General features: G+C 37.5%; 1 protein-coding gene across 1 annotated transcript; it reads left to right on the top strand.

The window, feature by feature from the left end:
• The first annotated feature begins 7,597 nt into the window (after positions 1–7,597).
• col10a1a (collagen, type X, alpha 1a) lies at positions 7,598–12,150 on the top strand. The gene is made up of 3 exons (XM_051132594.1): positions 7,598–7,710; positions 7,998–8,139; positions 10,060–12,150. Exons 2-3 carry the CDS (start codon positions 8,013–8,015, stop codon positions 11,898–11,900), a joined length of 1,968 nt encoding a protein of 655 aa, XP_050988551.1. The 5' UTR covers positions 7,598–7,710; positions 7,998–8,012; the 3' UTR covers positions 11,901–12,150.
• Positions 12,151–12,492: the final 342 nt, after the last annotated feature.

Below are 12,492 nucleotides of genomic sequence, written 5' to 3'. Positions count from 1 at the left end.
AGTGCTCTGGTCACTGGGAAGTGAGCCAGAAACATCATCTTATGTAGTTTCAACTAACATAAGGCTAAAGCTAATGAAGCTTGCAGGTTTAAACCTGCACTACTACCATTGTGGCACTAAGTAAAACGCTTGACCCCAGGTTGTTCTAAGGCAACTGTCCTGTAAAGTACTGAATAGTTTACAGATTCTATTGTCCTGGAAGTGTTTTGGCATTTTAACGACAATACATTACAGTAGCCTTCTATAATTTAACAAAATACATTTTTTACAGTTAAATTGCACAGATACCTTTGCAATGTAATTAAAATTCCCATTTTTCGTCAGAATACACAGCTACACTACTAGTCAAAAGTTTTTGGACAGTAAGATTTTTAATGTTTTCTAAAGAAGACACCAAGCCTGCATTTATTTGATCCAAAGTACAGCATAACCTGTAAAATTGTGAAATATTTTTACTATTTAAAATAACTGTTTTCTATTTGAATATATTTTAAAATATATTTTATTCCTGTGATTTCAAAGCTGATTTTGTAGCATCATTACTCCAGTCACATGGTCCTTTAGAAATCATTTGAATATTATGATTTATTATTATTATGTTAAAAACAGCTGAGTATTTTTTTGTCAGGTTTCTTTGATGAATAGGAAGTTCAGAAGAACAGCATTTATGTGAAATAGAAATCCTTTGTAACATTATAAATGTCTTTGTCATCACTTTTAGCCCATTTAAAGCATCCTTGCTAAAAAAAATTATACTGACTCCAAGCTTTTAAATAGTATAATGTTACAAAATCTTTTAATTTCAGATAAATGCTGATCTTTGGGTTTTGTCTATTCATCAAAGAATTAAAAAAATTATATATTATATATATAGATAATAATAATAAAATGTTTCTTGAACAGCAAATCAGCATATTAGAATGATATCTGAAGGATCACGTGACAAAAACTGGAGTAATGATGCTGAAAATTTAGTTTTGATCACATGAATAAATTACATTTTAAAATATGTTCAAATAGAAACCAGTTATTTTAAACAGTAAAAATATTTCACTACGGTATTACTGTTTTTGCTGTATTTTGGATCAAATAAATGCAGGCTTTAATTACAGATGTTTTGCCATTTAAAAGCATAGAAATATGACTACTGTCATTAAAATATTTGTAATTACTGTATTGTTAGCTATTTTTCCTCAAAACCTAATTATTTTTTTAATGACCAAATATCTACTGTAAAACTGATTATTATTATTATTAATAATAATAATCAGTATGTAATATTGACAGCTAGTGGTTGAGATGGGTACTGCAGACCAAATTCAAAATATTGTTTCTCCCACCTCCTCCTACTTAAACGCAACACTCACGTGGGTTTTTAGATTGGGTCTGTGCAACAAGAATGTGAATAGCCTTACACTGTAACTTTTTCAGAGAGTTGATTTATCCACATTTTAATAAGAGTCTGGTCATAGAGCTTTTTAGATGGATGCCAAAGCTATTTAGGTCGGGTAGAATCTGTAATCTCTGAGCCAGTTCGGCTGCCTTCCAGTACGCTGTGTTTTCCACCAACTGGCAACCGGGGTGTCGAAATCCTATTGGTTAAACTGGCAGTGGACGGAATCACACAGACCAAAACACAACAGACATTCCAACACGGAATGCACATTTTTAAAGTAGAATAACAAGCTGTAGCATTGTTTTTCATTGTATTATGGTGTTTTATGCTTTGGTACAGTAAAAAATGTACATACAGCACCTTTAATGTGTTCGGTTTTGGTAAAATAGATCTGCACATATAACATTTGAAATAGCCCCCACGTATAATAACATGCATGAAATTACCCAGTAGCAGATCTATACAAGTGGAGCTGGGGAAGGGAGGGTTTCTGTAGAGCGCTGCTGTTGGAGCAAGCAGCCAAGTATTTGAATGTTGAAGGGCAAACTCATTGGCTGAAAAGAAATCAATCAGCTGCACCATGTGAATGATAATGTGATTATATCAAATTGAATTAGAACCTTTCGGCATGCACCATTAGAGTTTCATAACAGAACTTTGTATTTAATAGATTCCGGTGGTAAAATGATGACAGAATTTATATTTTTGGGTGACCTGTCTCTTTAAGAGATCATTACAGCATCTGAACATGTTAACCATTAGCTTTCTGTAGGTAGGCAATTCATTCAGATGTACAGTATCTTGTTATTTTTATTAATGTCTACAATTCAGGCCATAATGTTTATTATAAAGTAAGAAGTTAACCACAACAAGAGGGTCAGAGAGAGTAATGAGTTTAACAGAGGCCTACATGGCTGTAAGATTAAATTCTCCATATTTCCCTCTGTTACTGTGAAGTGAAGTCACCGTAACTTAAGTGCTGTGTCATTTTATGGCCCTATCACACAGCTCATAAAAAGAAAACTAAATCGCTCACATGACAATATAGACTTTTAATGATCTTTACGGCAAACGCAAACATGTTTCCATCAGGTGGACCCATCTTGAACTCTCAGGTTTTGAAATGAAGGGTGAAAAACTCTCCACGCTGCTCGTTTTGACAATTTTTAAAAGAAGGATATAAATTAACTGAACCTGAAAATGTTACAAAAAGACAGACTCTACCCATACTTGCTCTGTCATTAAACTAAATGTTAGTAGCATTTTGAGTCTCTCGCCTCCTTAGTGGGTTGTAAACACAAACATAGTTTACAGAAATGAATGTTTGCTGGAGACTTCACTGCAGGAGGTGCGATGACATATTTAGAAAGAACTGTTGTCAGCAGCAGAGAAGAAAGTGTTTATGGCGTTAAAACTGTTTTAAAGGGATAGTTCACTTGAAGATTTTAATTCTCTCACTGTTTAGTCATCTTTGTGTCATTCCTAACCCATGTGCTGTTGTTTTATCTGTGGAACACAGGAGGCGAACACAGGACTCTGACACAGTGAGCTGTTAACTCAAGAATCAGGTCACTGAGTCAGTGAGTTGAACTCTTAAGTCATATAAGTTCATTTACAAATAATTATTTTGCATTTGCATTTATTTATTTAGCTTATCCTAAATGAAAATCACAAGCAATTTGTCATAGAGCCAACAATATCTATTATTTTAAGTGATTTTGGAATGATTCTTTTAAAGGGGTCATCGGATGCAAACTTTACATTACAAAATGTGTGTTGGCAGTGTATTTACACATCTACCCTATAATGATAAAAATCCATGCAGTGGTTTTAATTAATCTCTAAAAATAATATCCCCTTTTTCAAATGTGGCATCACACCGACAGAGGCCGCTCCCCCAATAGTTGATTGACATGAGCGTCTTACCTCAGATCAGCTGTAACAGCCCGACCTCCTTTGTTTCGAAGTAGGGATGTCAGTTAGACAAGAATATCTCCGATGGAGTGATGGAGGTGTTTTGTTGTAATAATGTAATAATGAGCATAGTGGTCGTCATTTACTTCTGACAGTGGATTACATTTGTTTGTGAAGGGAATGCGCCTCCCCACCTACATAAATGCGTCTATGTTCGCGCAAAATATTCGTGATCCAGCTTCACCTACAGCAAAAGTGAGTATAAGGTTTTTTTTATGAATCTCTGCAATCACCTTTCCTAATAACGTGCTAGTTAGCAAGTTTTGCGGCTAAACGTGCTAAATGCGGTTAAAGTAAACAATCTCTCAGAGCAGCTCGTTACTCCACAGAGAGAAGAGAGGGGCAGGGTGTGCACAACTCATTTGCATTTAAAGGAACAATCCTTCAGAATGGGATGATTTTTGCAGAGCTCATTTTGACATGGTAAAAAGGCTGTTGTTTTACACAAACATTCAGAAAGTATATCATAGACTTTTTATGAAGACCCTAAAGAATCATATCAACTGGTGTAAAATGGGCATCCGATGACCCCTTTAAATGATTCAATCCTTCAATTCAAGCCAACACAACTAATTCTCAGTTAGCTAATTAAATTTTAGTTCATAACACAAAGGTATCAAGCTATTGAGTTTGACATATACTAATTTAGAGTCAGTAAGATTTTTTTATTGGGCTGTCAGTTTAACACGTCACTTATATAGTTATCAAAAAGTAACGCGATTAAAATATTTTAAAGGGGTCATCGGATGCTGATTCTTGATATGATTCTTAGGGTCTTAATGAAAAGTCACTAATATACTTTGGTTAAAAATTCTCAATGGTTGTGTAAAACAACACCCTTTTTACCTTGCCAAAATCAGCTCTGCAAAAATCATCCCATTCTGAGGGGATTGCTCCTTTAAATGCAAATGAGCTCTGCTCGCCCCGCCCCTCTCTTCTCTCTGTGGAGTGACGAGCCTGTTTACTTTAACCACATTTAGCCCGTTTACAAGCTAAACTTGCTAACTAGCATGTTATTAGGAAAGGTGATCACAAAGATTGATTAAAAAAACCCTTAGTTGTGCGGGACACAACCTAACACTTTTTGAATTTCTCAGTTTGTGTAAATTCATGTGGGGTTCAGGGTATAATTTTTTATCCACGTTAATTTCACACTTGTCTAGGACAAACATGACGCTTTGTTTCATAATTACAGTGTATACGCTTTTCGTTATTTACCTCAAAAGAAAGGAGAATTTACCGCCACCTGTGCTGGCAAATCCGTGTATCATTCGTTCATTCGTTTTTTTTATTTAATATTGAAAGAAGAAACATGAGAAAACGGCTCCTTTTTCGTTTTTTCATTTTTTCCAGAAAAACTAAAAAATATTCAAGCTGTTTATTCATTTTTCCACCCCTGAATGAAAAACGAAAAATCAAGCTGAATTCTTGTTTTTCGTTTTTCTGGAAAAAACAAAAAAGGAGCCGTTTTCTCATGTTTCTTCTTTCAATATTAAATCAAAAAACGAATGGACGAATGATACACGGATTCTGGCAGATCTAGTTTTTTATTTGCAGTATCCTTTCGTTTAAAAAAATACATAAATAATAATAATAATAAAAACATAAAAGGGACAGTTCACCCAAAAAAATTTTATTCTGTCATCATTTACTCACCCTCATGTTGTTTTAAACTTTTCTTTTGTGGAACATAAAAGAAAGTATTTTGAAGACTGTTGATAACAAAGCTGTTTTGGTTACCATGACTTTCATTATATGAACAAAAAAAATACTGAGATGTTTCTCAAATGATCTTCTTTTATGTTCCATAGTTTCCATAGTTTCCATTTACATACAGTTCAATCAAATAAAATATTTCTTTCTAAAGCTACAATGTGTAATGTCTACTTGATGTTTTCTCATTTAATACTAAGATAGCTTTAAATAATCTTTTGTGGGTTTTTTTAATTAATCGACACATCATGTAATTAGATTAAACAGCCCTATTTTTTTAATTTTTTGAATTAATGCATTTATTCAGTAAGAATGCGTTGAATTGATCAAAAGTGACAGTAAAGACCTTCACATGCATTTCAAATAGTTGTGTTCTATTCATCAAAGTATCCTGAAAAAAAACACTTAAAATTGAAGCAGCAGCTGTGATAATAAGAAGAAATCAGCATATTAGAATGACTTCATGTGACACTGAAGACTAAAGTAATGGCTGCTGAAAATTCAGCTTTCAAACACTTCAAAATATATTAGAATATTTTAAATGGTAAAAATATTTCACAATATTACTGTATTTTAGATCAAATAAATGCTATCTTGGCTACCTTTCACCTTTTTTACACTTTTTCACAAAATAACATACAGGTTTAAAGCAACACCAGAGTGAATAACTTGTCAGAATTAAAGGAAGAGGAATAATCCAGTCTTGGAAGAAATTAAATGTCTGAGTGTAGGCTGTAATCAAACACATGCTGCAGACAGCTGATAGTGAGATCTTTCTTTTAGATGTCATGCCATGTCTATGAAACAGCATGTCTTTATTTTCTCAGCAATGGCATATTTTAGCAGGTCAAAGAGGTTGGTTTTTCAGGAGCAGAGCATGTTAAAACAATGCTTGTCAAATGCAATTACTCTTCAAAACTATTTAGTTTGTTAAGGCACCACTTTGGAAAATTATACATGATTGAGACTAATTCTTAAAATTGGAGATGTTGAAACAAACTTCATGTTCAAGAAACACTTAATGATATGCTATGTGGCACAAATCTTCTATAATCTGTGCAAAGGGATCTTCCATTCAACCTGGTCTTTCGGCCTACATTGTATATTAAACCATACATGGGTTAAACCATACAGTATATGTTATTATATAAAGATTTAGGAGCTGTTGACTCCCGCACATAGCCGATCATGATCATACCTCAAGACCACTCTTGTGTTGTAGAGGGTATGATTTCCACGTTTCCCATGCACCCAAAAATAAATTGGGAAAAAAACAGCAGCAGCAGCCTCGGAAAAGTAAGGCAGAGAGCTCATTTAAAGAAAAAAAAAAAACATGATGAAAGGACCATAATGGCAAGAAATGCATAGTGATGAAGATGCTGACAAATCCAGAAACGTTCACAGACACGCTCTCAAAGACTACAGTATAAAATGTGCGCCCCCTTCTGGACGCTTCGTGAAAAGGCCCATCATAACCCTCACACATGAGGATAAAAAAGTCAGATGTATTTTCCAGAACGTCTTTTTATATATTCTTTATTAGCTGTTTCTGGGTGAAGCACTTACAAAAATACACACGTAAAGAACCATAAACTTGTTTGGCCTGAAATAGTAAATTTTATGAAAGCCTCACACACTCGCCGAACAGACACGCTGAACAAACACAGTCAGAGTGGCCCCTGTATATATGCATTTCTCAAGGAAAAGAGTTAAATATGTTCTCTAATGGTCAGGCACATTTGGATACATCATGTTTGTTGTTATGGACAGCAGGAGGCTTTCCGTTACCGCACCAACCTGCTGGATCTGTCTTCCCCCTAATGTTTTTGTATATGTTTTTCTGGGAGAAATTCAAATGCACCAGAGAGTCTAAAAAAGCCAGGAATTCGTAAAGACAACCAGACAGGCTGAAATTGGAAAAATAATTTTCAATAGCAGTTTTGTAATGCCACATTTTGAAAACATTCTATTTAGACACTTTTATCTGTATCTGAACACAGAAACATGATGTAAACAATAACAATATCTATCTATCATCTATGTATCTATCTATCTATCTATCAGTAGGTTTATAGTCAAAAATTACACAAACATTTGCAATGCAGTCAGAAACTTTTGACAGTTATTGTTTAACTGTTGTTGATTTTTTTTTAAATAAAGGCAGACAGACAGATGTTAGAAACCAAACAAACTTTTGTGTGAATTATTGTTTACATCATGTTTCTAAAGATAACAGCACTACACAAGAAAGTCCACATCATACAGGCTATCCATACTCTAAAAATGTCATTTTTGACCCAAATTTAGGACTAATGTGCATCTTTTGCAGCTTTGAGGGGAGCTTAACAAGATCTAATCATGGGTCTAAACACTCAAAGAAAAAGCCATCCTGAAGTGACATGCCAACAGTGGGCAAATCTGCTTGGTAATTACAGCCTTGCGTTGAGAGGGGAGGTACTAGTGTGGTAGGTGCTTTTTTAATGATGCAAGGGCCAGATATGGTATAAAAACCCTCATCATTGTGCTAGGCAGCAGCAGATCCTGTCTGGCTCCTACCACAAGGATATTCAGAAGTGGGAGCCGCGGCTGTGTCAAACTTTTTATTTATTTGGAACCCAAGTATGCCGGTAGGTGTCCATTTGTTCCTCTTGCTTGGGTTTTGGGGAACTAGGCCTTGGTATTGAATGACATCTATCAGCAGGTGCAGATGGGAGGGCGCTCTTATATACTGCTCGGAGTTATGGTTTAAACAAAGTTATTATTAATGGAATGGAAGCTGGAATCATAGTTTATGGTTGTCAGCTGCTGTTTACTTTAAGAATGACCGAACCAGTTGTTTTCTTAGAATGTCTGCAGTCTTTACCACCAGCAGTTTTCTTTACATCATCACATCTAACTCTCAATTCCATTGCAGATTTGACCTCAGAGAATGGAACTACGAGTAGCAAGCATTCTTCTTCTCCTGGTTGCCTTGACGGCTGCCCATGGTGAAAGATATGTTGTCAAGAAGGTGGTGAAGGGCCCCCAGTACCAACCTTACTCAGTGAAAGGCCATGGTATGTATCAAATTGAAAAATGCTTTTCTTTGCTTTCTGCAGTGCAATGATGATCTGAATCTTGATCTAAAGATGCAATAGTTTAGAATGCTACATTCAGTTTAAATGCAGGCAAAACAAATCTGAGGTAAAAAAAAATAGGTATGCACATAGCAAAGCTGCATGAGTAGAATCCAGCACTCTGATTGGCTACTGATACTCTGTGCTTCCACCAATAGTGGAATGAAACCTGACTAAGGTTTTGAATATTCAAATTGCATTTTCATTGTAGGCTAAAACATGCCATGCATTTACAGATGCCTCATAATATGAAGTCTAGCTGTAATTCTGTCTCTGATTATATACTGGAAGTCATTTTTTGAAATCATTTTAGTTTAGGTAGGATAAAATGCATAAATCTGATACTTTAGTTCTATGTAAAATACATACATCTGTCCTCTTTCTCCACATTTGTTTCACTAAGTTTCAGTTGAACAATGAGTTGTATGATGTATGAAAGGTTGTATGAAAGATTTAGTATGTTAATTCTGTTTTCTTATATTGTTTTAAACTGCATGGTTTGATGAAATCTGCAAAACGTTCAAATAGAAATATCAAACAATGTCATCCATGATTTGAGTAGAAGCAATTTAGTGTTGTTTTAGATTTGAAAGTGCATGCACATCAAAACAACACAAGGTTATGAAGAGCAATTTAGAATTAGCTTCTTAGGGACATGTTGAAAAGTGATTTGTCTGGGTGTGTCACAGCAAAATCTAGACACATCTGTTTTGTTTCATAAAAGCTGTGCCAAGAAGAATGACCTTTGGTATGATGCAGTTTACAAACCAATAGATCTGACCACATGAAAGCAATTATAAAACTTGAGCCCTAGTCGCATAAATATATATTTTTAAAACAGGGATTGTATTCTGCAGTGGAGCTATGAAATGCACAAAAAAGAATCTGTATTGTAATGTGATTCAGACAGCTGATTGTTCTGAATGTGTGAGTATGAATACAAAATATCTGAAATACATATAAAGTAAATCGGATTTTTAGTTAAAATCACAATGCAATATTTGAGAAAGAGTTACATCCAAGTCTTTGGATAAATATTCTGGGATGCCTTTGTCCAGTCAAGTTTATTAATCAACAATACAGCATGCGATTGCAGTGAAATGTTTCTGAAGATAATAAAACAGAATCACATAAGATTTATTTATATTTATTAAAATGTATTATTTGAAGTTTTAAAATGTATTAGTTCTGTTTTTTATAAAAGGAGCTTGAGTAAAAATTTTATAGAAGATCTGTAGAGCATATCTACATACTCATACTCAACTCAATACTGACTTCCTGCTTCTTAGGAAAAGAGCTCTACTTCAAAAAGCCTGCAGTTATATCTGTGAACCATTCTATAGTCAAACAATTTTTTTTTAACAAGGTAGAAATGTGTGAAAAGGCACTATATGGTTATAGGACCACTTGTAGTCAAACATTTATAAAATCTGTCCAAATTTGATCTGTCCAGATCTCTAGCAACACTGTATATTATAATTTTTATACTGGTATATTGTGCTCGTAGTGTATTATTTTTTTTTTTAAATCCTTTAGTATTTACACCAGGGATCTTCAAATCTGGCCCACAAGGTCCAGTTTCCTGCTGAGTTTTGCTCTAACCCTAATCAAAGACACCTTAGCATGTTAATCAATGTCTTCAGGATCATTAGAAAATCAGATGTAGGTGAGTTTGATCAGGGTTGGAACTAAACTCTGCAGTGCATTGGCCCTCCAGGGCAAGATTTGAGGAACCCTGATATACACTATAGAATACATTAAATTACATGAAGTGGCAATTCCACCTCTAACTGATTGTTGCTAGTGATGTACATAATGACTATTAATATTGCCACTGATATACTTCTTGTTTCATTCCAGTGGTACCCATAGCAGGAGAACCAGGCATCCCTGGTGAGCCAGGTCCAGCTGGACCTCCCGGCCCCCCTGGAGAGAGAGGAGAAGATGGTGAAGGACTGCCAGGGCCACAGGGACCCCCTGGACCACCTGGTCCTGCTGGTTACTCTGCACCTGGAAAACCTGGAACTCCAGGTGGACCCGGCAAACCTGGAGCCACAGGTGCACCTGGACATAAAGGAGATACTGGTGCACCTGGTCCTCAAGGCCCCAGAGGCATGCCTGGTCCTGCTGGTAGCCCTGGACCAGCAGGCATTTCTGCAACAGGCAAACCTGGACCAGCTGGTCTGCCAGGAGCAGGGGGACCACAGGGTCCTCCAGGTCTTAAAGGACATCCAGGTATTCCTGGTGCGCCAGGACAAAAAGGTGAAAGAGGTGTTGGGGTTCAGGGGCCACAAGGTGAGAGAGGTCCATCAGGACCAGTGGGCGCTCCCGGAAAGCCTGGTGAGCCTGGTGTTGGAAGACCTGGCAAATCTGGACTTCCTGGTGAACCAGGTAAATCAGGCTCACCTGGCCGTGATGGGGAACGTGGACCCATGGGTCCACAAGGTCCAAAAGGTCAAACAGGTGCTCCTGGAATTGGAATGCCTGGCAAGCCAGGTGATAATGGTGCCCCAGGTGTGCCTGGCTCTGTCGGCCCAAAAGGTCCACAAGGTGCAACTGGTGCTCCTGGCGCTCCTGGTGTTCCAGGTTATGGCAAACCAGGTGAACCTGGTGCAAAAGGTGAGAGGGGAGTAGCTGGTAGCCCAGGTACAACAGGTCAGAAAGGTGAGCCAGGTGCTAAAGGGCACACTGGATATCCAGGTGCTACTGGTGCTACAGGCCCAGCTGGTCCTCAAGGGGCAAGAGGTTTCCCAGGTGAGAGAGGAGCACAAGGTGATAAGGGTGACCAAGGTCTAATGGGACCTCCAGGGTTGAAGGGGCACAAGGGAGAACAGGGAGCCCAAGGCATTGAAGGCAAACAGGGTTATCCAGGGGCAACAGGCCAACCTGGTCCAAGGGGAGCTACAGGTGCTCCAGGTAACAAAGGAGATGCTGGCCAAACAGGTGCTCCCGGTGCCCCAGGATCATCTGGACCTGCTGGACCAAAGGGTCTTCCAGGATATCCCGGAGAGACAGGTGAAAAAGGAGAGACGGGAGCTCCTGGAGCAAGAGGCCCCGTTGGCCCAGCAGGTCCTGCAGGCCCAGCTGGCCTTAAAGGTCACCCAGGTCTTCCTGGAGCACCTGGCCCAGCTGGTTTGGCTGCCAAGGGAATTCCTGGACCTCAGGGTCCACCTGGACTTCCTGGATCTGATGGACCTGCTGGACTTCCAGGTCCTGTTGGACCTCCTGGTCCTCCCGGTCCTCCTGGTGAGGTCGTATATGAGAAGGGCCAAACTGAAACTTCATACCAGGTTCTTGTCAAAAGTCCTGTGTCTGCATTCACTGTTGCAACTGTGACACCCTATCCCCCATCTGGTACCCCAATTAAGTTTGATCAGATTGTGTACAATGCAGAGCAGCACTATGATCCCGAGACAGGTCTGTTCACCTGCCAGATTCCAGGAATCTATTACTTCTCCTATAGCATGCATGTGAATGGTGCTAATGCTTTAGTGGCACTTTATAAAAATGGTGATCCAATCATGTTCACTTATGATGAGTACAACAAGGGATTCGTGGACCAGATGTCTGGTAGCTCTGTCCTTCAGCTCAATGAGCAGGACACCGTTTATATCCAGATCCCTGATGATGAGGCCAATGGTGTTTTCGCCGCCGATAATGTCCATTGCTCTTTCTCTGGGTTCCTGATTGCCTCTACGTGATAAGGTGATCAAACCAAGTCACTTCTAAAACATCACTATTTCTCAAACAAAATATCCTGTTCTGCAAACCTTGATGCACAACAGACTGTGCTGTTGTTCTGAGAAATACAAGCATCTCAACTTGAAAAATCCAAGCAGTGGTGCCAATAAGAAGGAAGTAATTTATGCAATATGTTATCAGGGATAGAAAGACAGTTAAAACCTTAACAATTTCATTTTATGTGTGGATCGAGCATGTGAAGTTGTGTTCTGATAATTTCATGTTTTTTTTCTTAATGTTGTTTTTTGTTTTGTCTTTTTTGTATTTTTTTTTCTTGTTGCTCATCACAGTGGCAAATTCAAATCTTTGTGTCTTATTTTTTACTGTTATTGTTGTCCGTATATCCTTACTGATTAAACAGAGAGAATGCTCTTCCTGACATCCTTATATTTGACTTGAATATTGTGAGAAGGTGAAAATGATGAAAAGCAAACTCACAAGCAAACAAATAAACATCTATAAATGTTATCCCAAATGATTAATTTTGCTCTGTAAACCATAATGGCTAAAATAAAACATCTCCTAAACAATTCTTGTCTGTGTTTGTGTTTT

Source organism: Labeo rohita, chromosome 17 (assembly GCF_022985175.1).
Source record: "Labeo rohita strain BAU-BD-2019 chromosome 17, IGBB_LRoh.1.0, whole genome shotgun sequence".
NCBI classification, from domain to species: Eukaryota; Metazoa; Chordata; class Actinopteri; order Cypriniformes; family Cyprinidae; genus Labeo; species Labeo rohita.
Note: the sequence above shows the minus strand (reverse complement) of the source record. Positions and strands in the feature narration are given on the sequence as shown.

Coding starts and splice junctions, on each gene's coding strand:
- col10a1a (XM_051132594.1), top strand. CDS start 8,013: ATGGAACTACGAGTAGCAAGCATTCTTCTTCTCCTGGTTGCCTTGACG. Junction 8,140..10,059: donor TTACTCAGTGAAAGGCCATG/GTATGTATCAAA, acceptor GTTTCATTCCAG/TGGTACCCATAGCAGGAGAA.